The following is a 24,585-nucleotide window of genomic DNA, read 5'->3' as shown; positions in this document are numbered from 1 at the left end:
ACTTGGGGTTCGATTTCAAGGCCGATATCACATTCTGAGATCACAACCTGAACCAAAATCAGGAGCTGGTCGCTTAACCGACGGCGCCACCCAGAAGCCCTACTTCTCTGATTCTTACTCTCTCCTCAGTATTGAGGATGTGTGTGAGATTTTCTTACAACAGAAAAACATTGGGAAGCATATTAAAGGGTTTTTAAATAACAAAATACTTGGGTCCTGGGCGCCTGGGAGGCTCAGTCGTTAAGCGTCTGCCTTCGGCTCAGGTCTTGATCCCAGGGTCCTGGGATCAAACCCCACAACGGGCTCCCTGCTCAGCGGGAAGCCTGCTTCTCCCTCTCCCACTCCTGCTTGTGTTCCCTCTCTCGCTGTGTCTCTATCAAATAAATAAAATCTTTAAAAAAAATAAAAACAAACAAACAAAACACTTGGGTCCTGAAAACTGTATCTCAATGCCACGTACTGTTCCTTGAAATTCTGAAGAATTTCAATTGACTGGAACTGCCTGACATGTAACCTCAATATTGTACTCAACAGACTACAGAGGAGTGTTATTTGCCCTGGCAGCTGTAGTCCTTTTTGGTGGGATTACATTTCAACCTGAGTTAACTGGAATATTTTCTGATATACTTTTGTGTAGCACAAAGACTTACATTCTGGACAACTCCCAGATCATTTACTCCTTAAATCTGGCTTTGCTCCAGCCTCACCCCTTGCCATTTTCCTTATTCTCTGTTATCTGGCAATTCTGTTCTCATCTTTAGACTTCCGAAAAATATTAGGTTCCCACCTGCTTCCAGGCCTTTGCACATGCTGTACACTTAGCCCAGAGAGCTCATCCTCTTCCCTTCAGCCTCACCTGGGAAAGACCTACACTCTCTGCTCCTCCACTCAAAGGTCCCTTTCTCAATAGAGCTCACGGTTTCTGCACTTTGCTTTCTTGGCATTTCTTAGAATGTGCACTCACACAGACACATACACACCACACAGACACACACACACACACAATTTGCATAAGTATTTGATTAATATTTGTGCTCCCCACTAGATTGCATGCTCCATTAAGTTAGGACCTATCATTTTTAAAACCAGTCTACAAAGCAGCTAACCTGGCAAATGATTATAAAACGATTTAAAGCAGCAATTAGGGGCGCCTGGGTGGCTCAGTTGGTTGAGCGACTGCCTTCGGCTCAGGTCATGATCCTGGAGTCCCGGGATCGAGTCCCGCATCGGGCTCCCTGCTCGGTGGGGAGTCTGCTTCTCCCTCTGACCCTCCCCCCTCCCATGTGCTCTCTATCTCTCATTCTCTCTCTCAAATAAATAAATAAAATCTTTAAAAAAAAAATAAAGCAGCAATTAATGTATAAACTAACAGCACTTTTAACAGTGGGATACAAAACTACCCAATGATACCAATTTGGAGGAAAATGAGTATGCATAGGGAAAAGAACAAATACACCAATAAAGTCGGAGGAAAAAATAAGTACATTTGTATTTGCTTAAAAAAAAAAAAACACTAGGGGCGCCTGGGTGGCTGAGTCGTTAGGCGTCTGCCTTCGGCTCTGGTCATCGTCCCAGGGTCCTGGGATAGAGCCCACATCAAGCTCCCTGCTCAGAGGGAAGCCTGCTCCTCCCTCTCCTGCTCCCCCTGCTTGTGTTCCTTCTCTCACTGTCTCTCTGTCAAAATAAATAAATGAAATATTTTAAAAAACAAACAAACAAAAACACCAGCTGGTTAAGTGTCTGCCTTAAGCTCAGGTCATGATCCCGGCGTCCTGGGATCAATCCCCATGTTGGGCTCCCGGCTCAGCCAGGAGTCGGCTTGTCCCTCTCCGTCTGCCTGCTGGTGCTCTGTGTGTGTCTCTCAAATAAATAAAACCTTAAAAAAAAAAAAAAACACTAGAAAATAAATAAAACACTACATAGAAACACAATAAACTAAGTGGTAACCTGTAGAATGGTAGGGAGCAAGAACTTTCTGATGTATACTTTAAAAAAAAAAAAAAACTCATTTTGACTTCTGAACCACTAGGATGTATTACCAAATCAAAAATATTAAAATGTTTGCAAGACAGAAAACGCACTAAAACTTTAGTAGTGATTATCCCGGAAGAGTGGGATATTTTGTTTTCTATTTCTATAAATACGTTCACTAAATCTTCTACGTGAATATGAATAACTTTCATGACCAGAAAAAGGATATACTTTTTAGAAAAGATCTTTGGCGAACCTCGGAGGGCAGTCCCCGGGGGATCAGGAAAGAGAAACTGGAACGGGAAGGCTCCCGCTACAAAGGCGACGGAATGAGTTTTTGTTTCCAGATCGGAGAGACCTGAGCTCAACACGTTTGTGAGCTACGAGCAAAGAAAAACGAGAAAGGGAAAAATTTAAAAATGTGAGCAGAGGATGGAGCCGAGGAGCCGGGTCCCAGCGACCTCAATCCCGTGGGGCCATCCGTCGGCCAGGGAGCTCTGGCTCTGCCAAGACTGTCTCGGAAGTACAAGGGAAAAGAAGGTAAAATGGGGTGACGTTTGCGGCGGCAGCTACGCAGCGAAGAAACCTGGAAAAGAAAGAAGTTGTTCGACGCCTGCACTGAAGAACGGGTCCACAGCCGAAGAGAAAGGTCTGAAACGCCGACCAATCCGGCCCTTTCCTAAGCCCCTCCCCTCGCCTGGGCGTGCGGCGGAAAGACGCGCGCAGGAAGGGGCGGAGCTATGAACACTAAGAGTGCGCGGACGGATCTCGCGAGAACAGTGGGGGGCGGAAGCACAGTCCGTGCAGAATGCGGTTCCTGGTTGCGTTGGTCCTGCTGAGCGTCGCAGCAGCGGGTAAGACCCCTCCCCACGCCCGATGATCCTACTGTCACCCTCAGGCCCACCATCCTCACCGCGGCCGGGTCGCTCTCTGAACTCGTTTCTTCCCTGCCATAGCCACCCCTCCGCTTGCCATCACTCACCTCTCCCGTTTGCTTGTTGCCTCGGTCTCTTCTAGCTCTGAGGGCTCCCTTCTCTTGGCCATCCTTTTTTCAGTACCAACTGGTTTCTCTATTTCAGTGTTCGGAACACAAGAACAGTCTGGCAAGTTAAAGGTGCAATCCACGGGAGACAGCCCTGACGAGGCCGAGCCGCTGTCCACAGGAGACGACCCTGACAAGACGGCCGAGCTGCAGTCCACGGGAGAAGGCCCTGACAAGGAGAAATCCCGGCTGCAGTCCACAGGAGACGACCCTAACAAGCGGAAGGCCGAGCCACAGTCCACGGGAGAAGGCCCTCAAAAGGGGAAGCCGGAGCTGCAGTCCCTGGGAGAAGGCCCTGACAAGGAGAAATCCCGGCCGCAGTCCACGGGAGAAGGCCCTGACAAAGAGAAATCCCGGCCGCAGTCCACGGGAGAAGGCCCTGACAAGGAGAAATCCCGGTCACAGTCCACGGGAGAAGGCCCTGACAAGGAGAGATCCCGGCCACAGTCCACGGGAGAAGGCCCTGACAAGGAGAAATCCCGGCCACAGTCCACGGGAGAAGGCCCTGACAAGGAGAAATCCCGGTCACAGTCCACGGGAGAAGGCCCTGACAAGGAGAAATCCCGGCCACAGTCCACGGGAGAAGGCCCTGACAAAGAGAAATCCCGGTCACAGTCCACGGGAGAAGGCCCTGACAAGGGGAAGCCTGAGCCGCAGTCCACGGGAGATGGCCCTGACAAGGAGAAATCCCGGCCACAGTCCAGGGGAGATGGCACTGACAAGGGGAAGCCTGAGCTGCAGTCCACGGGAGAAGACCCTGACAAGGAGAAATCCCGGCCGCAGTCCACGGGAGATGGCCCTGACAAAGAGAAATCCCGGCCACAGTCCACAGAAGATGGCCCTGACAAGGAGAAATCCCGGCCACAGTCCACAGGAGAAGGCCCTGACAAGGAGAAATCCCGGCCGCAGTCCACGGGAGATGGCCCTGACAAAGAGAAATCCCGGCCACAGTCCACGGGAGAAGGCCCTGACAAGCTGGTCTCCAGCCCCTCCTCTGATAAGGAGCCCACCAAGCCTGACTTAAACATACCAGCTGACGAAGATAGCTCTCTGCATGCTTTTAGAAGTGAATCTGGGGAGAAAGTATTACTAGACTCGAAACCCACTTCTCCACAGCAGGAGAGAGAAAGCAAGTCTTCAGAGCTTACAGATGTGGAGCCCAAGAAGGCTGAGGAAGGGGATACAGAGCCTGAAGAAGATTCACCATCCGAAGGAGAGAAAGAAATGCCTGGCCTTGCCTCCAGTGAGAACCGTGAAGGGACACTTTTGGATTCCATGGGTAGAGAGAATGGTGACCCTTTTAAGGGCAATCTTGGAAGTGCTAGTGCAGAGAGCAGCCACTTCTTTGCCTATCTGGTGACTGCAGCCATTCTTGTTGCTGTCCTCTACATTGCCTATCACAACAAACGGAAGGTAAGTCAAGAATTGCCTTAAGAAGAGGAATGGGATTTCCTCCACCCTGAAAGCTTGGTGTGGGGGCCAGTATCTCTCCATCATCTGCCTGTGAGCACTGGGGATTTTAAGACAAACTTCAGTTTTTCCTCAGATTCTGCTAGGGCTCTTTACTCTCATTTTATAAATCATCTTCTTTCGTGTCAGATTCCTTTGAGTACCCTCTGCTGCTGTATTAGGTGCCAAGTGAGGACATTATTATGATCTGACCTAAATTGGGTCTCCTCCCATAATCTTAAACTTAGATCGTTTACTGCCTCAGATAACCTGAGTACCTGACAGTTTGTCTGATTTCCTGTTTCCACTCTGAAGATCGTGCATTATCTCTAGTTTCCTTTCCCAAGCTTTTATCTTCCATCTGCAATGGCAGAAAGAGTGGTTACATAGTCTTTGACATCAACAGCAGAGAGCCCAGGAACTATCTTCTACAATCAGTTGAGTTTCTGATTAGAAGAATGGCCAGAAATTGCATGGATACACTCATCTTATAGCAGGGTTTGGTGTGGAGTAATATCTGTGTTGCTTAGCAACCACTCTGATGACAAAATAATTGCATTTCTTATTGAGCTCTAAGAATTTAGTAGTTTCTATAGCCTGGTTAAAATTGGAAAGTTCACGATGTCAGTATGCCTATGGCTGTGAGGAATGAGGGAAGACATTTAATAAGAATGGTGTGTTCTTTATTCTACATCCAAGTGCTCATTACACAGGAACCTCAGATGTGAAAATGGTAAGGTTAAAATGAAACAAGGTGTGGGGAGAAAAAGTACATTTACAGATAAGAAATAATTATTGCTTGCAAGTAAAAAAGGAATGTCTTATCCTAGAGCTGTCTGGGGCGCAGTTGGCAGATCTTTGTGCTCTTGAGTAAATCACACAGACTCCCACAAGCTAAAGCCCAGAACAGTCTTCCTTCATCTGTCATTTCCCGTTTGGCAGTATAAAAGATTCTGATGTAACTGGAGGCCCTGTCCTCCTGAAAACTTATAATTTAAAGAGGCCTCTTTGTGGTTGTACTGCTCTTTCACTGTCGGGTCATTAACAAATGCACTACTAGGTGGTGACCTCTGATTTTAGAGACTGAAATATGCTATTATAGAATCACCTGTTAATTTCTTTTTCCTTTCCCCAGATTATTGCTTTTGTCCTAGAAGGAAAAAGATCTAAAGTCACTCGGCGCCCAAAGGCCAGTGATTACCAGCGTTTGGACCAGAAGGTAAGGAAGGGAGCCCCAGGTGTGCGGGAGGGATATGCAGTCTCAGGCCCAGCAGTGTGCTTGCATTTGACAGAGAGACAGCAGCTGATTCTGGGGGTGCTGCCGCCATTGCCCCACCCTTTGCGAACCACAAAGCAGAGACATCCATTATATACATGTCTGCAACATGAGAGCTAGAAGAGGCCTTCATGTGTTCTACATCAGCTCCTTCCCTCAACAGATGAGGAAAGTCAGGCCCAGAAACATGCTTTTTCCCCCCGAAGTTCCTACTACAAGTTTGTGGCAAAATCAAGACCTGATGGCAAGTCCTTAGGCACCTGTCCTGTGCTTTTTGCACTGAACCAGCACTTCACAAATTTTAGTAGGCACATTAAACACCCTGGGAATTGTGATGAAAAAGCAAAATCTGAATCATTATATATCGGTTGGAATCTATGTTTCTACATTTCTAGGAAGTTCCTAGGTGATGCCAAATGCTGAGGAATGATGCGTCAGGTAGCGAAGCATTAGACTACACTCCCTGCGTACAAATGAGTCCAGAAACATAAAGGCCTCCAACTCCCCAGATCAGCCCGTAGTACCATGGACTAGGTTTCCTGAGTGCGGCCGACCCAGGCCTGCCAGAAAGCAGAGGCTTCCTTCCGCCCCACAGTGCAGGAGCTGAGCAAGACTCCCCAGAGGCAGCCTGTCTAAGTGAGAACAGAGTACTTCCACTGCCTTTTGCTGCCAGCATGCACCCCTCCTTTCCCCTTCTGTGTGGGGACAGTCAGGACATTGGTAAAAAGTGGTTGGTGGCCTGACTGTGAGTTGTTCCAAGACTTCCTACAGGGAACACAGTTCACGTGTACAGTTCATGCCAGCAACAGAATAAGCCGCTCAGAACACCTTTGCTAACTAGCCCAGTAGGTCAGCTTCACAATTTAGCCCTGGCCTAGTACCTTTCCAGATAATTGACTTTAAGCATTTATTTCCCTTTTCATTTTTTTTAATTAAAAAATGCATATGTAAACAATTCAAAACAACACAGAATGGTACAAAGCAGAAGCCAAGATTCCTATATTCCTTCCACCAAGTGTGCATCATTCTAGTGTATGTTTGATTTCAAACTGACTTTTTTTTTTTTAAGATTTTATTTATTTATTTGAGAGACAGAGCATGAGCAGGGGGAAGAGGGCAGAGGGAGAGGGAGAAGCAGGCTTCACCCTGAGCAGGGAGCCTGATGCAGGGCTGGATCCCAGGACCTCAGAATCATGACCTGAGCCGAAGGCAGACGCTTAACCACCAGGTTAAGCCACCCAGGCACCCCAATAAGATCTTTTTTCTCCTAAATGCATAGCAGTGAGGTATATTGCTCTGGAAGGAGATTAATGTTACCAATGAATTTTGTTGCTCTCGTTTCAGATTTGATTTTTCCATTCTTGAGAACTTTGTCCTCCCTGCTGATTTGTTTTTAATCGAGAGAAATGAAGAAAAAAAGTACTGTGACCTAAGAGACACCCCCTCCTCTAGGATTTGGTGGCAAGTCTGGGCTGGCAGAGGCGGGGGAATTGCTTTGATATTTGCACCTGCACTTTGGTGACCTTGTACGCCTGTGTCCCCATTATCTCTGCTGGTGTCTTCCATCCTTTCCTCCTCTGATTGTGAATAAAGAGAGCATGTGGGAAGCCAGCTGTGACCAAAGGGAGATCTCAGCCCCAGGCAGGCTACTGCTGCTGACTGCCTTCCCTAGGGCGTTGGCCATTTAGTAGTTATCCCTTGAAAAGAGCATTGTGCCCACCGCTATTTATCTTTGTAGACCTAGGAAAACTCTGCAGGATGAGGTGCTCTTGTATCAAGGCCTATTACTTTGGGGGGATGTGCCCTTTACAAAAGATGAAGAGGTGAATGCTGACGGACACAGGGCTACTTTAACACATAACTCTCTTCAGAGGCTCCAGCAGCAAACCAAAACAGCTTTTAAAAAGTGCTTTACTGTCTGTAAGTCCAACCTGTCTAGCATAAGTCCTTCACATTTTTCCAATATTTTCATATTAAGACAAAGTCAACTTACATTTGGTTGTACTAACTGAACTTGGGGTTCTGGGAGTAAAGCTGTAAAGCCATGGTTCCCATTATAGATTTTTTAAAAAATACAGTTATGATTATTGAAATACTTTGTTCTTCTACACTCCTAATTGTAACAAACTTTTTAAAATAGTGTAAGCTCAGACTTCGCATAAGATGTGCGGGACGGTTTTGGTTTTGATCTGCATTATTTCAAAGGGCTTTTATGGAAGGTTTCCCATAAACTCTGCATTGCCTTCGTTGCCTAAAAGAGACTTGTAATCAGAAACTAACTGTACTCTCTTTTACCTTAATCTAGTAAATGGTTCTCTCATCTGATATAAAATGCCAAGGGTAATTAGTAAAAACTCTCTTTCCATTCCATGTCAGACGTTATTAAAATTTAAGAAATTCAGGGGTAGCTGAGGTAGTGTCTTGGATCCTGCTGTGGTTTGAAGTTTTCCTTAAATCTGCCCTAGTTGTGCTACCCTATTATAGCCTAGAGAGAGTTGTTTTTGCAAAGAAAAAATGGAAATCGAATAGCTGATCTCAGGGAGATACAAAGAACGTGGGAAGTGAGGGCAGTGGGGTGAATTCTTTGCTGTTGAGGAAGCCAGTCTGTAGAAGGGACCAGCCTGTTGCCACATTTTCTTGTACCTTGCTCAAAACAGAGCATGGCTTTGACTTGAGATTTACGGAGGTAAGGAATGAATGAATGCTCTTGGCATCATTCTCTCTACCTGTGCACCAACCTTATAATGCTTTCCTTTGTCTAGGGAATTTTCTGTCAGGCTCTCCTAGCATTCCATAAAATCATGGTTCCCCTGTCTACCTCTCGTGGCTTAGAGAATCAAGCTTTTATAGACTCCAGCGTTCAGGCCTCTGTAGATCTGCATCCTATCCAGGCCAGAGGCTCCTCTTGTCAGGCCCATCTAGGCTTCTGTGCCTTTTTGTTCTTGCTGTGTCCTCCATTCCCTGGCTTCCCGTGGCTGTTCTTTGGTTAGGGTGCACTCCCTTCTCTTCTCTCACCTCTCTCCCCCAAATGTTCCTTCAGGGCCCAGCTCAGGTTTTTCCAGGCACCTTCTTCACTGCCCCCACCACACAGGATTGGCTCTTTCCATTCTACTCTATAACTCTTCATAATGCCAGTCACAAATTTTGCGACTCCAGCAAAAAAAAGGGGGGGGGGGCAGACATTATCTGATGTCTCTATCTGGTCTCTTCCCAAAAAAACTAAGCTGCTTGCAGGGGTGCCCTTGGCACCATCTGCGTACCTGCCTACACCATAGTGACATTCCCTAGGTACTTCTTCAGGAGTTCAGTGTCAAGGAGACATTTTCTTTGTTCAGGACATATGAATGTGACTTAGGTGTCTCACACAGTTCTTCCTGGCTACTGGTTGCTGTCCCCTTTTGATGGATTTTGCTTGTAGGGAGGAGAGCAGAAAGGTTGGTTTCAGGAACCAAGAGGTGGTTTGCATCAAGTGGATGCAAAATAAGTATTCTGTGGAGTCCACATAGTTCCATTTTTTGAGCATCCGAGAAGTATTGTATCTTGTGCTAAAGAAGTATGATAGAATTTAAGTTTCGCTTTAGAAATTACACTGAAGGAAATCTCTCACACCAGTGGAAAGCTTGTTTTCTCTGTAGTTGTCCTTTTGAAGATAAACTATTGGAAGCCTGTTTTCTAGAGATGATGTGGAGGAGGATGAGCTGGCTAAGGCATCTCTGGAGGGGGGGTGGGCAGGGAAGCTCATGGAGCCACGAGAGGCACCCCTATCCACACAGCTGTGTGCTTGCTTTCCTGCCCCAGCTTTTGGTTGCAGGGTGATCTCTATTAGGAGGAATCGATGCTTTAGTCATGGATGTCAATAGAGGGGTTTGTTCCCCCCCTGCAAAGAAAAAATGGAAATCGAATAGCTGATCTCAGATTACTGAGTAGAATTATTTAAAGAATCCACTTCTGCATCAAAAACTAATGATGTAATGGATGGTGATTAACATAACAATAAAATTAAAAAGAAAGAAAGATCCACTTCTGGACTCGGAGGGGAGTGAAGGCCAGTCTATCTAGAAAGGCTATAACAACTCGGAAAGACCTGACAACTAGCTATATATATATATGCTGACATTTCTTTTCCCATGATGGCTTTTAATGAAACATTTGGTGATAGAATTATAAACCTCTCTAATTCCCCTGATGGTGATTCTCGTGTTTTTCTCTACTTCATGTCATTTAAATCACAAAAAGGAAGCCTGCTCCTTGTTTTTACAGGGTAACTTGATACATAATGCTGTTATTTATATGTGATGAAAGCTAGCACACTTTGCACATGTTCTGAATCATTTGAACAGGGAGGAGAGTATTTTAGACACCAGACACCAGACCCTGTAGTTTGGCCAGCTGTTTTCTGAAAAATCTTGCTGGGAAGGTTGCCTTTGACACTGCCTTGTTTAAGGAAGAGGTCTGGGAAGAGATTTTTAGGTTCCATTTAACTGTTCGTCCAGAGAAAGACTGAATCTCAACTCAGCTAGTCCCACAAGTCACGTGTGACTTTCCTAAATGTCCCAGTTGAGAAACTCCTCTCTAACGGTGTTAGGTCTGACCTGTGTAGTTTCAGGCTGCCAACAAAGCCAGCCTCCTCACACTCGTAGATATTCCTTTAATTCAGAAGTTTCTCATGTTAATAAATGATTGTTGAATGTGTTTCCCTTTTTTGTTTACCCAGTTAGTAGAGTGCCACTGTTTTTGCAATGTTTTTTATTTTCAGCTTTAACTTAACTATATAATTACTTCTATTTTTTTTAAAGCTTATTTGGTCTAATGATAAGTATTTTTCAGTACATGTTTTACTGAGCTTCTTTGAATGCCATTTCAATGTAGTTTTGTATCATTGCACAGAAACCAAAATAAACTTCAGATATTAAAGCTATAAAATCATTAAATTTATTAAAATGGTAATAAGATTGACAGAAATAAGGTCTGATATAAGTGAAAAAGCCTTTGTTCACCTTCCCATCTAATCCCTACATATGTACCAATAAACAGGAACACCATCCCAGGCCTCTGCAGACATTCTGTAGCTTTCCACATTCTGATCCTGATTTCCAGCCCCACTCCTTCCTACCAGGCCGCCCGTGTTCTGGGTCTAGGAGGTAGCTGGCTGATGGCTGATTTGTCTTACAGTTAACTCTGATTGTCCTCTACTATACCCTTGGCAGGGAATGCTCTTTCAACCTGCTTCAACCCCAGTGAAGTCATCTTTTCAGTCCTGTGCCCCAGCTGCTAATGTCACCCTTTGCTGTGGATTTTTGGAAGATAAACCTTGAGGCTCAGTACTGAGCTCCATGAGGGTATCTTGGTGCTGGCCCAGTGAAGACCCAGTGTCACCTTGGAAATAAGGAAGACCAACCTAGGGCCTGTCTGTATATGAATTGGATATTCTAACATATATTTGGCTGACTAATGTCTTCAGTCAACCACACTGAGCCTATCCTAGGCATTTCCCCACCCTCTGAAAGAGCCCTTGGAACCAACAAAAATGGGATCTGGGGGCCTCTGAACCTAATGGAACTACAAGTAAAACCATGCCCAGGTTTTGACAAAAACCTCTTCAGGCACCCTTTATCCTCGAGGAGTAGTGTGGAGCTGCTGCAGCGCAGCGTGGAGAATGGAAGAGGAGAAGCCTCGAGACAGCTGGACCAAGCTGCTTCAGCTGGCCAACACTGAAGGTTCCATCCACCTGACCAAAAGGATACTTGACTTCTGACTGCTCGGAGTTGGGAGGTATGGGAGTGTGGTCTGCAAAGCGCTGCTTGACGAGACAGGCTGTCCAAGTCACTGGCCCACACTGGGCCTTTTAGCAGGGACAACACGTTAGAGGTCTGAGAGCTCACCACCTGCCCAGCTGGAAGAGCCGCAGCTTGAGAACTGTGATCCAAGGACTGTGACCTGTGTGTCAGACCTCTAGTCAGAAACAAATTAGAGTGTTTTTATGTGAGGAGGGAACCAGTACAGAAAGACGTTATAGCTACATCCAGGGCTGTGCCCTAGGTCCGGTGGGATTCCTCAAACTCATTGCTTACTGAACTAATTCTTCTGTGCCTGGATCCTTGAATAAAGCTTCTTAAGGTCTAGGTACAAGTTCCGCTTCAGGATGGCACTGCTGCACAGCATGGCCCCTTGCAAGGCCCCCACCAACCCACAGGTGAAGATATCCTGGCTTAGGGGACAAGGGCAGAGGCCCATGAGCATCCTTCACAGGGGGTGGGGGCGAGGGCTCCTCATGTTCATCCCTCCAAGCTAGGGCACCCGGAGATGACTTCAGATCAGGACCAGGGGCCACAGCCTGCTGGGGCAGCCCATCCCCATGTGGAAGGCTGTAAGGGACAGTAGGACCTGAAGAGAGAACAGTACTTGGGGTGACAGGGAAGCCCAGGGTCTCAGGCCCTGGGGGAATGGGGCAGTCCGTGTACCTGTCAGGTAGAGGTTGGGAATGGGGCTTTGGGCCCTCATGGAGGCCATCACGTGGGGATGTAGGCAGTCCAGGTCATGGTCGGCCCCGTAGCAGGCACCCTGGGGAGCAGCCAGATAAAACTGGTAGGTCAGTGGGGACCCTCTGGCCACACTGTCCACCTGAGGAGACAAAAAAGGCAGCCAAAGGGTGGGAGCGGGGCCTTGTGAGATCCTCGTGTCCTCCCTTTTCTGATGTCCCTGGCTGAGCTGTCTGCCTGCGGTGGGTTCCCTGCCCTTCCCTGAGCTTCGCTGTCTCCGGGCTTTGTTTCCCCCCCCAAAAGACAAGGAAATGTCACCAAGAGGTTTGCTGCCACTAGCACACAGTCTACCCGCCTACCTTCCCCTGTAGCTGTGGGAACAGCCTCATGACAACCGACAGGGAGGCTTCGACAAAGGAGTTTTTGAGGGTCTCATAGTCGCTGCTCCGCCTCCCTGTCACTTCCTCCTGCCACTCTTCAAACCACTCATAGCGGGTGGGCATCAGCACGATCATTGTGGACTGATCTGGGGACACAGAGCCAGGGTCACTCCTGCCAGGCCCCTTCCCTGTTCCAGCTCCCACCCCACCAGGACCCAAAGCCCCACCTGGGAACCGGACCTCCCAAGTGGGATCCTTGGCTGATGAGGAAGCAATGAAGAAGAAGGGCACGTGTGCTGCAGCCTTTTCACTGGGCATCGAGAGGTAGTGCTCCATCCTGGGGGCAAGGAGTATGGCTGCTGGTCCCCAGGCCTCGCTGCCACCAGCACTGCCTGGAGGCCAGGTCACCCCCAGGGACAAGCCCCCCTGCCCCCCCACCCAGGGATGAAGCTGAGGCCTAGTCCATATCCTGCTGCTAATTGTTCAGCGTCAAGGGAGGAAGCAAGAGCCCTGTGGGCTGTGGGCCCGTGCTGACTCCCTCTCCCCACATGGGCACACACGCGGGAGTGAGACCCTGTAGGTCTTCAGAGGCCCTTAAGAATAGCAACTACTTCCACCCAGCCCCTCCTTTCCTTTTTCTCCAACTAGAGGGATGTGATCCGGGAACCACATACCTGGCAGAACACCAGAGCCTTGAGCCCCAGATCAGGCACACAAAGATGATATCAAGGCTTTTTTCTCCACACCAGCCTTAGCTTCCCTTGCTGATACTGTCAGAACAGTCTTCCCCACTCAAACAACTTCCCCTCCAAACCATCCCCAGGAACCTCCTCGAGGCTCAGCAGTGGAATTAAGAAAAGTGTTCCCATTCACACAGGCTCCCTCTGCCTGACCACCCCTCCTCCACACTTGACGCCAACTGGCACTGCCTGCCCCAGAGGCCACCAGATACCTGGTTCTCGTCTCTGAGAGAGAGACAGACCCATGAGAATCCCTACCCCCAAAGCAGCTGGAAACAAAGGAGTCCAAGCACCTGGCGTCTCCTGAGTTAAGCATCCTCACTGCCACTGCCTGAAATGTTCTCAAACTGGGATTCATCTGAGGCAGCATCTAACTCCCCACCCAAGCGGGACAATTGTTTTTTTAGCCAGGTGGGGCTGGTGCCATTAAATAAGAGACATAAAAGCAGTAAACGTTGTAACTGGAATTGGATGGTGAAGGGAGGGCAACATGGCTTCTGGGGGAGGAGGCGTGGAGGGACGGGGGAGGGCACTGCGACCCCATCAGAGGACAGGGCCGGGGTTCAGAGGGCCTGGGAGGCCAGGAGACAGGGAGGCAGGAAGTACCAAAGGCAAAGTCTGTCAGTCCACATAGCCCTGTCCAGCTGCCCTGCCACTGGCCAGTCAGCCTCACCTCACTCAGCTCACGCAGTGTGAGGGAAAGGAGGCCTTTGCTGGCAGCGGATGCTGGCTGAGGCCCAGCTAAGTGAGGCAAAGATATGAGAAGATTGGTTTTCGGTCATACACAGCTCCTATCTTAGAAACCATCACAACTGCCACCTGCCCTCTCCCCTGTGAGGAAACCCAGGACATCACTTTTCTACTGAACCCACTCTGCTGCCCACCTTCCCCAGCTCCTCCAGAGCAGCCACAGGCCTACCCTCTGGAGTGGAGAGCTCCTTCCCACTGCTCTCTGGGCTCCTCCATGTACTGCTGAAGGCCATGGTTTCCACCCCAACCACATCTGGAGCTGTTCCTCACTCTCCACCTCCCACCCCAGCCAGAGGCCTTTATCTAGAACCATCTCTTACCCTCTTAGCCAGCCAGCCTCCTGTCCTCACATCATACCAGCAGCTTCTGGTTATGTGATATCCTAAAGTCCACTTCAAAATGGTAACATCTCACTCAACTATGGCTCGGCTACTCAGTTCCCTGTGGGCTGGCCTGCTCTCCTGCCCCTTTTAGTGAGGCCTTGTCTCTGGAAGCTCCATGTTCCTTAGTCCAGAGGGGGCCAAGAGCCCAGACTTTCAAGTCAGACACACCACTGTTCTCATCTCAGCTTTGCTATTTTCACCTGGGTGGCCTTGGGAAGTCACTTCACCTCACTTCTCTACCTCCTGCATAAATAGTAGGATGATGACATCTCTCTCCCAGGTGGCAATGAGGATCATGTGCAATGACAAAGGGAAAGCCTCTCACACAGACTTACCAAGGAAGCCCTCACCCATAGCTATGCCTCCTCGCCCCCCAAATCAGACTTCTATATTTTTGGACACAGCCTAGCAGAGGAGATGACTGCATTAAGTGTTATCTGGGCCCCAGATTTCAAGCACAAGCCCAGAGCTCAAGGGACAGAAGAAAGCCAGAAGGGTACTCCTCTTGCAGCCTCAGCCTTAATAAGGAGCTGGTTCCTGAAAGAGGCAAAAAAAAAAAAAAAAAAAAGCATAACCTTGGGTCCCAAATAAAACACACAACAATTATAGCCAGACTTTCTTCTCCATGCCGGCCTTAGCTTCCCTTACTGATACTGTCAGAACAGGCTTTCCCACTCAAAATAAGTGAGAAATTAAGGGAAAAAGCAGGATTCATACCACAAACTTCGTGAAAACCCAAGAAATATTCCTTTAGGATGCTACCGACCATCATGAACTATTAGATGATTTAAGATCTGGAGAAACTAGAAATGGGCAACCTGGAATGGAGCCTTGAAAGAGGAGGGCAAAGTGGGTGAGGTTATAGGGGAGAGGGTAAATATGCCAAGAATGGAATGAGAGCTAAGGACCAAGGGCTCTTTGGGGGTGATACAATACGAGGGAAGCTGCTTCCCAGCCCCTGAACACAGAGGCCTTGCTGGGAACAGATGCTGGAGACGGCGTGCGCGTGCTTACCTGTTCTGCTTAAGGGCGGTCATAGGGCAGCCAGGAGGAGAAAGAGCACCAGCCTGGCTGGGCAGGCTAGCCCCAGAGGGGTACTGTTGGGAGCTCGGAGGAGCAACACAGCCCAGTCTTTTACCTGGCAGGCAGCGGGCGTTCTCAGGCAGCAGGTACTTAAAGGTATTGAAGAGTCCTGCATTGGAGATCACGATGGGGCAATAGATGTTCACCAGCTCCTGACCCTTCTTCACAGTGACGCCTGCAGGCACAAGAGCTTGGCTGAGGCTCTGTGCACTCCAGGAGGAAGAGAAAAGTCCAGATTTTGCACAGATCTCTCCCCCAGCCTACACTTCATGTTCTCAAACCTGGGCATCAGCCCACCTAGGGCCAGGCTCCACACAAAACTGCAAAGCGAATGCAACATCTTCGAGCACTCTCGGCCTATCCCAAGTCGCTCCTGCCCTTACCTTCCCTGGCTCTCTCCCTGTCCCATGGGCGCCCCCTTTTCTTTAGTCAAACCTGACAAACCTCCACACGAACCCCGACAAAGCTCATGGGCTGACACCCTTCCACTGGAATCCCAGGCCCTTCTTCACTGCTGCCAGAGTTCTATTTCCAAAATACTCTGAAAGCCTCTGGCGACACCACAACCTCTGTAAGATAAACTCCAAAGTCTTATACCGGCCTTCCAAGATCTGGGCCCTTCTATGTCTCCAGCGCCATCTCTGGCCACACTCACTAAACTATTAGGGGGCAGCATATGAAACAGCTGATAGTCAACCATTAATTGACCTATAAAAATGGCAGTTTCTGGGGCACCTGGGTGGCTCAGTTGGTTAAGCGTCTGACTTGGATCTTGATCTCAGGGTTGTGAGTTTGAGCCCCCTATTGGGCTCCACACTGGGCGTGGAGGCTACTTAAAAAAATAAAAAAGGCAGTTTCTTAGGGTTCAACCTACTACTTCCAGATGCCTAAAAATACTCAGCTCTTTCATACATCTGTACCTTTGCACATTCTGTTCCCCTTGCCTCAAATAACATCCCAAATACTCGGGCTAGCTTCTTCTCACCCTTAATGAGCTGGCTCAAGCACCTCTACTCTTCTTCCTCCATTCTTAGGATGTGCCTCTGACACTTTAAATTATATCTCAGTGATCTTCCTTATGAGGCTGGAAACTTCATGAGTTACAGATTTTCTTTATAGCCATCTTGGGTTTTTATCTCCATCTTTTATCGCCTAGCACCTGAAAAATACAATATTCTGAACTGATATAGTTAAACCGATCAACCCACCTTGCTTCATGGACCTCCTTCAGCTGTGAGGAGAACTTGCTCTGGACATCAGAGAAAATCTCACACAACTGACAGCCACCTCTCCCTTATCACCCGACAACTTCCTGGTCTCTTCTACACATGCATTCTCAGAGATCGCTCCTGGCCTTTTCCCCTAGGTTTTTTTTTTTTTTTCTTTTTTTGTGCCCTGGGCCATCCACTCCCCTCCTCCTCCTTGTAAGATTCCTCTGGTGAGTTCACTGTCACATCAGCCCTGTTCTCTCAAGCCTCTCTGTGTCTCCTTCCTGGATGCTTCTTTAAGCAGCCCCTAGTCATGGATGGCCTGTTCGTTCTGTGTACCAGAGTCCTTCCCTGGATACACCCTCTCACGAATTCATCCACAGTGGAATTTTGACTCTCTGTGCAAGTAGCAGTAAAGACCTGAGCCAGGCAAATGAGAGTCTCGGCTCTACCTGCCATTTACAGGTTGAGGGTAGGGCATCTTGCTAGTCTCCACACTGCTCTCTGGAGTGCCCAGGTTACTTATTCATTCCGTCACTGAACAAACAATTGTTGAGCCTCCATTATGGGCCAGGATCTACAAAGATTACAGAGACACAGCCCCTATGAGGTTATGGATTACTAGATAACTATTTTTACCTATTGAATAAATGATTAAATACTGTCCTTTGGGAGAAGAGTCAATCCTTTATCCTTCCTGCCTCCTTTCTACCGCCAGACTAATCCCTTTCCCCAAGCTCCTGCTCTGGGCAGTTTCAGCAGGGCTCTCACCACAGGCTTTCCCAGCTGAGTCCAGCAACACACTCTGCACAGTGGCACTGGTCAGGACAGCGCCCCCGGCCCGCTGAATCACAGGGATGGTGTGGAAAGCAATTTCACTGGAACCCCCTCGGGGGTAAAAGTCCCCTTCTATGTAGTGGCCAACCACCAGAGCATGCATGGAAAAGGCACTGTGGCTGGGGGTCACACCTACAGAAAGAAGGAAAGGGTGATGAGGCAAGTGCCAACGGCAGCACCACTTAGAAAGGAACACAGTTTCCTGTCAAAAAGCACGCAGCCTGAGTCTACCCATCCCAGGATCCAAATGATCCCCACACAGGGATCATTTGCCCCCTAAGGGCAGCCAGAGGGCCTGTTTCTATCCAAACACAGGGCACCTGACAGATCCTGAGGCCAGTGGGAATGTCCTCCCTGCAAAGTGCCATGCTGCCAAGATGAGGGAGGACATTGTTGGTTGAAAAGGAAAACCATCCAGGGCACGGATGAAGGGAAGTTTTACCAGGGAGTCCAGCAGGTAGGCGGCTAGACTTCTCATCCAGAAGCTCCAGCAGACCTTGGGTATCTACTGCTCCATCTCAGTTAGTCAAGCAGTCTCAGGAAGAAAGACTGAGAGACAAGAGGGCAGCCCCTCCTCCTCCAGGAGCCGCCCAGGACCCAAAGCCAGTACCCACCATAAGTGGGGAAGATGTAGCTCAGCACTGCCCGGAGCTCCGGGGAGGCTGGCAGCTGCTGCAGGACATCAGCCAGGCTCTGGGTGGATGCACGAAGGAATGGAAAGAACCGGGTGAGCGGCCCACACTTGCTGAGGAGCTGAGCTATGCGCAACGGGAGCATCTTCAACCAGATGGCATGGATGACTCCACGGGACACCACCTGAGGGAAAAAATGAGCCATGAAAACAGGTCCCATCTCTAGAACGCTGTAACAGAATCTCCATTCCAACAGCCTGCATCAGCCCAGCACCAGGGCCCAGCACCCCTTAGCCCTGGCTGAACTTGGATTAAAAATCGTTCCCATTCCACATTCAGATAAGTCCTTTTCTGCTTTTCAGTTTCCTGCCCAAATTCCCTTTGAAAAATCCCATCTGATCTCTGAGGAAGTAAAAAAGGGTGTGATCTGACCACAGAGGTAGAAGCCAGCCTTGTCAAAAAGGAGAACAGGGTGCCCCACAGAGGCCAGAGTGAGAGTGGCAGCCGCCGAGTCCAGGCTCCAGAGACAGGGCCCAGCTGGGCACCAAGGCCAGCTAGGGGTAAGGGCTGAGTTCAGGGCCGACTTGACTGTTCCTCCCTTCCCACCACGACTCCCAGTCACTCCACCCATGAAGAAGGTCAGCCTTGTCAGGAATAAACAGGAGGTCCTCAGCATGTCCATGTTACCTTAACCAGCTTTACATATTTGTCAATGGCAGCTTCTTCCTGGGGAAACTTCTCCTTGAGGCCCTGAATGCAAGCTTTCTCCCCACTGTACATGGGGAACTCCTTTCGGCCATTGAGCCCTTCTAGTACCATGATGTCAAAGGGAGAGGACAAGGCAGCCCATTCCAGCTGCCCCTCTGTGATCTGGTCCAAGACAAAACGGCAAATGTCCTCTTGCATGGACCCAACATAATGGATTCCTATTGGGAGAGACAGAAAAACAAGGTGTCATAGGGATAAGGGGACTGACCCCTGGAAAGGTGGATAAGGAAGCAAGGTGAAAGAGGTAGTCCCGCCCGGCTGAGTCCATGCCCAGAGGGTGCTGCCCACCCTTTCTGTGGGGAGGAGTTGCAACAGAAACCACCAAATCTCTGCCCAGTTCAGCACCCGGTAAGGTGATGGCTGTCAGGCAAAGAAAGTGGTGCCTCCAAAACAACAGAAGTGTCCAGGATCCTCCCACAATGGCTGCCCCCAGCCTCCTGAAGATAAAGCCACGCTCCCAAGCCCTTCCCACATAAGCCTTACCTGTGTCAAACTCAACGCCTCTCTGTCCGAAAGTATGACAGCAGCCTCCTGCCTTGCTGTGTTGTTCCAGCACCAGAACTCGCTTGCCAGCTTTGGCCAGAACCGCAGCTGCAGCCAGACCCCCCAAGCCACTGCCAATCACCACTGCATCCAGCTTCTCAGGCACTTGGCTGGCTGAGAAAGCTACCACAGAGGGAAGAGATGGAGGGTGAGCTTCTCAGGCAGGGGCGGCGAGAGAGCAAAGAGACGGACACCAAGGAAGACTCCGCTAGCTTATACAATGCAAGTAAACTCTAGAGAGTTTGGCATGGAGCAACTGACTAAAATAACTCCACCCATTCACCTGGGAAATTCTCAGGACCAGCTAGGCGGGTTAAGGACAGTGATTTGGTTTGAGTTGAATTGATGTAATCAAAACCAGTATGTACCTGGAGATTTTCCCTACTATCAAAAAGAGTAGGAATCAGTAAACCACTACACAAACAAAATCAGAAAGCTGACAGTAATACAGGCTGAGAAACTTACTTGTGGATAGAGAGCTAGGAAAGAAAGAAAACAAGGAGACGGGGGACAGAGGAGAGTGTTGTGGGCAGGCTGCCGGCTCATGGAACTGTCCATTCACAAGTTGGCTATCTTAGGAAAACACAGGGTCTGTTGGCACGAGTGGAGCAGCCCGGTCCTATGATGGTCGTCAAGATCGTGAAGCAGAAGCTTGAGCAGGACAGAGCTGAGAAATCATAGTACCACCCCTTCATATCTGGGAAGACTAGAGGCAGAACTAAGGGGCCAGCACCTAAACAAAATGAAACCGGACAGCGCATGGTGCTACATGGGCATTTCCAACACAAAATCTGCTCTTTAAAGATCACTCCGGAAGAACTGAGATTTGGAACTTTTCAAGCTGCAAAAGAACCTGAAAAACTTTTCAAACACTTTTAGAAAAACCTATAGTGAAAAACATTTTTAAAAAAGATTTTACTTATTTATTTGACAGAAAGAGAGAGCATAAGTAGGCAGAGCGGCAGGCAGAGGGAGAGGGAGAAGCAGGCTCTCCGCTGAGCAGGGAGCCCGATGCAGGGCTCGATCCCAGGACCCTGGGATCATGGCCTGAGCCGAAGGCAGACGCGTAACCGACCGAGCCACCCAGGTGCCCCATGAAAAACACATTTTATATCGCAACCCAGGTTATAAATAAGTATATAATATAAATACCTGAAACAGAAGTTTCACAATACAGTACTTCCCAGAACTATGCATGATGACTCTGATATTTTCTATTCTACCACATTTTGAAATGCAACCCACTAAATCGATTTCATGACTCACTGATAAATCACTGGTAACTGCTTTGAAAAACAGTTACACTAGTCATCTCATTTTTAGAACCACCCAAGATTAGTGGAGTGACTTGTGAATGGTTATGCAGTAAATTAGTGACAGAGTTCAAGCTAAAACCCTGATCTCAGAAGTTCAGGCTAACAGTCTTTCCACTTAAAAAGAGTATTGTCTCCGCCTGTGTCACAAGATGTGTCACACAGAATTCTAAAATTTACAAGTAGGAGGGACCTTGGAGATCAAAGAGGGAATCTAATTTTTTTATTTTTATTTTTTTTTAAAGATTTTATTTATTTATTTGAGAGAGAGAGAATGAGAGATAGAGAGCACGAGAGGGAAGAGGGTCAGAGGGAGAAGCAGACTCCCCGCCGAGCAGGGAGCCTGATGTGGGACTCGATCCCAGGACTCCAGGATCATGACCTGGGCCGAAAGCAGTTGCTTAACCAACTGAGCCACCCAGGCTCCCGGGAATCTAATTTTTTTTAAAGCACAACTCGTTTTTTAAACCTTTTGAGGAACCCCAAAATATGTCCTAAAGATGGGTGTGGAGACACTCTGGTTGACTAAGGAGCAGCTCTGAGCCTGAGGCATCCTGTTGAGGTTCTCCCAAAGTTTTAGAACCAGGGTTCAACCATATGATTTGGGAGGAAGCATAATTAGTCAGATCACTTGATGGACAAAATACAATTTCCCACACAAGTTGGAAGAAATGTGCAGCTCCTCCACACCTCTGAACCATGGGGGAGGGCAAGTGAAAAAGGTAAGGTCCTATAAACCAAATGGGGCGAAGGTCTCTTGCTTATCCTGCTGGTCGAGGACCTGTTCTCGGCAGTACCGTGACTTTGGGATGCAGACGGGACCGCGCCCATGGGGCCACTATGACCCGGCGCCTGCCAGGGCACAGGTTCTCACCGGTAGCAGACAATAAGGCGGGGCGCCTGCCGGTGCAAGGAAGCCCTCCCAACACTTTACATATGGGGAAACTGAGGCCCAGGTGGACAGCAGCTCTCCCTGTTGGAATGGGAATGCAAGCCGCCCAAGTGCAGCCTTGGAGCCTAGGGTCCCTTCCCGCTGACCTCGCTTGAGAACCTTCTTCCTAGCCCCCTTGTCGGTCACCAGCGGCGCGGGGGGACGCCTGACGTTCTCGGAGAAGGGGTTCGGGGACCTGCCGGCGGACAGCCGCAGGTGCCCTTTGCAGAGGACCGCCAGCAGCAGCACGGCCAGCAGCAGCAGCGAAAGCCACATGGCGCCGGCGGGATCCGAGGACGGGGTCCGCTGCCACCGCGCCCAGCCTCTGCGGCAGGGACTCCGCCTCGCCTCCGAGTCCTTCTGCGCGAGGGTGGGGTGGGCAGGGAGGCGGAGGCAGCCTCGACCACTGATAAGCCAGAACCTTCCGGCCTGGGACAGTGCCTCCCGGCGGCTCGTACGGCTCTGGGCTGTACCAAGCGTCCCCGGCGGCCAGAAGGCGGGGCGCTGGGGGCGGAGAGGCTGCGTGGGGACGCGTGCGCACGCGCGGGGAGGCGTGGCCAGGGGCCTGAGCCAGACGCGACCGCTCGGGAGTGCTGGGCCGCGGCCAGCGAACCCCTGCCTCTGCGGAGTGGGCGTGGGGTGGAGATGGTCGCCCCCGGCCGAGACGAGGCTGAGAGCTGCAAGCCTGAGAGAGAATCTCGCCCGGGACCCAGGAGGCCAGGGTTCTGGTCTGCGCTCTGCCTTGGGCGCGCCCAATGACCCGAGGCAAGTTGCTTACCTGTTTTCCGCACCAACTGGTGAGGAGAATTCCGTCCGGAACCCACACAGCCCCAGTCTGGCGGGGTACCTTGATGGAGTGAGATTCCTGCTGAGATCCGCGCGTCACAGCCGGCGAGCACCCGGCCCCGTGCCTCCGGGTGGCCAGTCGTTTTGCCCGAGGCCGCGGCGCTCGCCTGGGATGGCGTTGCCTGCGGCGGGGGCCTGGCGGCGCCCCCAAGCCTCTACCTGGGTCCTCATGGCACCTGCCCTCCGTGGGGGCAGTGAGAGGCCGGGGAACCGCCCAGCGACAAGCCTGATGAAAGGATCAGAGAAGGACTGTCAGATCTACGTGGGCATTTGTATTTAAAGTAGGGACCCAGTGTCTGGATGAAATACCTATTCAGAGAGTGGAAGCTCCAGCGAGAAGTTTGAAAATCATACCCCTTAATGTAGCTCCTTGCCTAAAGTGGGTGTGCCATACTTAATTTGAAAAAGACCCATCCTTATGGGAAAGCCATTTCTTTGGACCCAACTATAAGGAACTTGCCTAATGTTGGCGGGCATGACTTCATAACTTCCGTTACTGGCTTATTTGACGGAGTTTTTGCTCTTTTCTTTCTCTGATACAGATAGTAACTGTCCCTGTTGAAGTCCCCAGAGCTCCAGTTGGAACTGAGGCACTAGCAGGTGTGTAAAGTTGGTCATGTTTCTGTGCTGCGTGATTCATATCATACATAGAAACAGAAGAGGCTTCCTGAGATCACTGGTACCATCCCTGCCTGTCACCTTCCCAAGGTTGGCTGTGTGAGTTTTGTTATATGGTGTCATGGAGGTCAAGGAGGAGGGCAAGGAAAGGGAACCAGATGCTGAGGTCCCAGAGAACACAGTGAGGGAGAGAGCTAGTTCCTGAGGCACCTGACCAAGGTAGGACAGGTACTGTCCTCCCCATTAAATTACAGTGACCCAAATTTCCAGCCCAATAGCCAGGAAGTATTCCCATTCTGGGTGCTAGGAAATCATCCTACCATCTGACAAAGATTCCAGTTTGTTACTGGCAGCCAATTCCTAGGGAATCCAGATCCTGTTCCCACAGTCGGGGGTTGACCTCAAAGAGAGGCCACCCTCCTTCCTAAGTTATCCAAGTCGGTGAAATACGGCCGTCAGTTGTGTGTGGGCTATCTGCCCACTTATGATCCAGACTGTGGTTGTAACAGTTATGCATGTTTTACAGTTCCTCCACAATAAGTTACGGGCCTGTCCAGCCCTCTTCCCAAGGTGGGCTTGTGGGATGACTGTCTTAGAGTTAGCCAAACTGACTAAACAGCTGCAACATGTGCAATATTGGTGTTCACCGAAGAAGGCTAGGCAATGTGTTGCATTTTGATTATCTATCATCATAGGAACCAGGCCTAGTATTGTAAGCCCCCAGACCCAACCTGTGTCTGAGACCTAAGCAAAGCCTGAGCACTTCAGCTAAGACCACCCACCAGGATGCCATTCATTAGCTTCCTCCCTTTGATAAGCTGCCCCCAGATCCCAGTGACTTCATTGTCAGAACCAGACCTCACCACTAAAGAGTGGTGCTGCTGCTGTCTTCTGGACACTGAGGATCCAACCCTCAGACCTCTAGCATCCCGTTTGTTCCAACTAGTGGCATGGAAAGTAAGAGTTAGGCATTTGACTAAAGCAGCTGATTTATTCGGAATAAGTTTATAGCTGCTTAAAGATTTTTATTTATTTTTAAGATTTATGTGTTTATTTTGAGAGAGAGAGAGAACAGGGAGAGGGGTAGAGGGAGGGAGAGAAGCAGACTCCAGCTAAACACGGAGCCCTACTCTACTGGAGACACGATCTCATGAACCTGAGATCATGACCTGAGCTGAAATCAAGAGTGGGATGCTTAACCTCCTGAGCCACCCAGGTGCCCCTGAATGTTGGCTATTTTTGACCATTTATCATCCATTCCCATTTTTGCTTAACTGAATGATGAAACTAGTTTTCTTTTGTAATTTTTTTTTCTTTCATAATTTTTTTTTTCTTA

At 49.3% G+C, this 24,585-nt stretch overlaps 2 protein-coding genes across 2 annotated transcripts; one reads left to right on the top strand and one right to left on the bottom strand.

Moving 5' to 3' along the window:
• The first annotated feature begins 2,683 nt into the window (after nucleotides 1-2,683).
• On the top strand, nucleotides 2,684-9,924 carry TGOLN2 (trans-golgi network protein 2). The gene is made up of 4 exons (XM_035728868.1): nucleotides 2,684-2,825; nucleotides 3,051-4,426; nucleotides 5,598-5,681; nucleotides 7,083-9,924. The coding sequence occupies exons 1-4, from the start codon at nucleotides 2,780-2,782 to the stop codon at nucleotides 7,086-7,088; spliced, it is 1,512 nt and encodes a 503-aa protein (XP_035584761.1). The 5' UTR covers nucleotides 2,684-2,779; the 3' UTR covers nucleotides 7,089-9,924.
• A 1,025-nt stretch (nucleotides 9,925-10,949) lies between these two features.
• On the bottom strand, nucleotides 10,950-22,178 carry RETSAT (retinol saturase). The gene is made up of 10 exons (XM_035729017.1): nucleotides 21,893-22,178; nucleotides 19,482-19,664; nucleotides 18,918-19,156; nucleotides 18,213-18,414; nucleotides 17,533-17,730; nucleotides 15,609-15,728; nucleotides 12,825-13,082; nucleotides 12,577-12,743; nucleotides 12,200-12,359; nucleotides 10,950-11,947 (listed from the first exon to the last, which is right to left on the bottom strand). Exons 1-10 carry the CDS (start codon nucleotides 22,059-22,061, stop codon nucleotides 11,814-11,816), a joined length of 1,830 nt encoding a protein of 609 aa, XP_035584910.1. The 5' UTR covers nucleotides 22,062-22,178; the 3' UTR covers nucleotides 10,950-11,813.
• Between the last annotated feature and the right edge of the window lie 2,407 nt (nucleotides 22,179-24,585).

Source organism: Zalophus californianus, chromosome 8 (genome assembly GCF_009762305.2).
Source record: "Zalophus californianus isolate mZalCal1 chromosome 8, mZalCal1.pri.v2, whole genome shotgun sequence".
Classification (NCBI taxonomy): Eukaryota; Metazoa; Chordata; class Mammalia; order Carnivora; family Otariidae; genus Zalophus; species Zalophus californianus.
The sequence above is the reverse complement of the archived record's forward strand: the minus strand, read 5'-3'. Positions and strand labels throughout refer to the sequence as shown.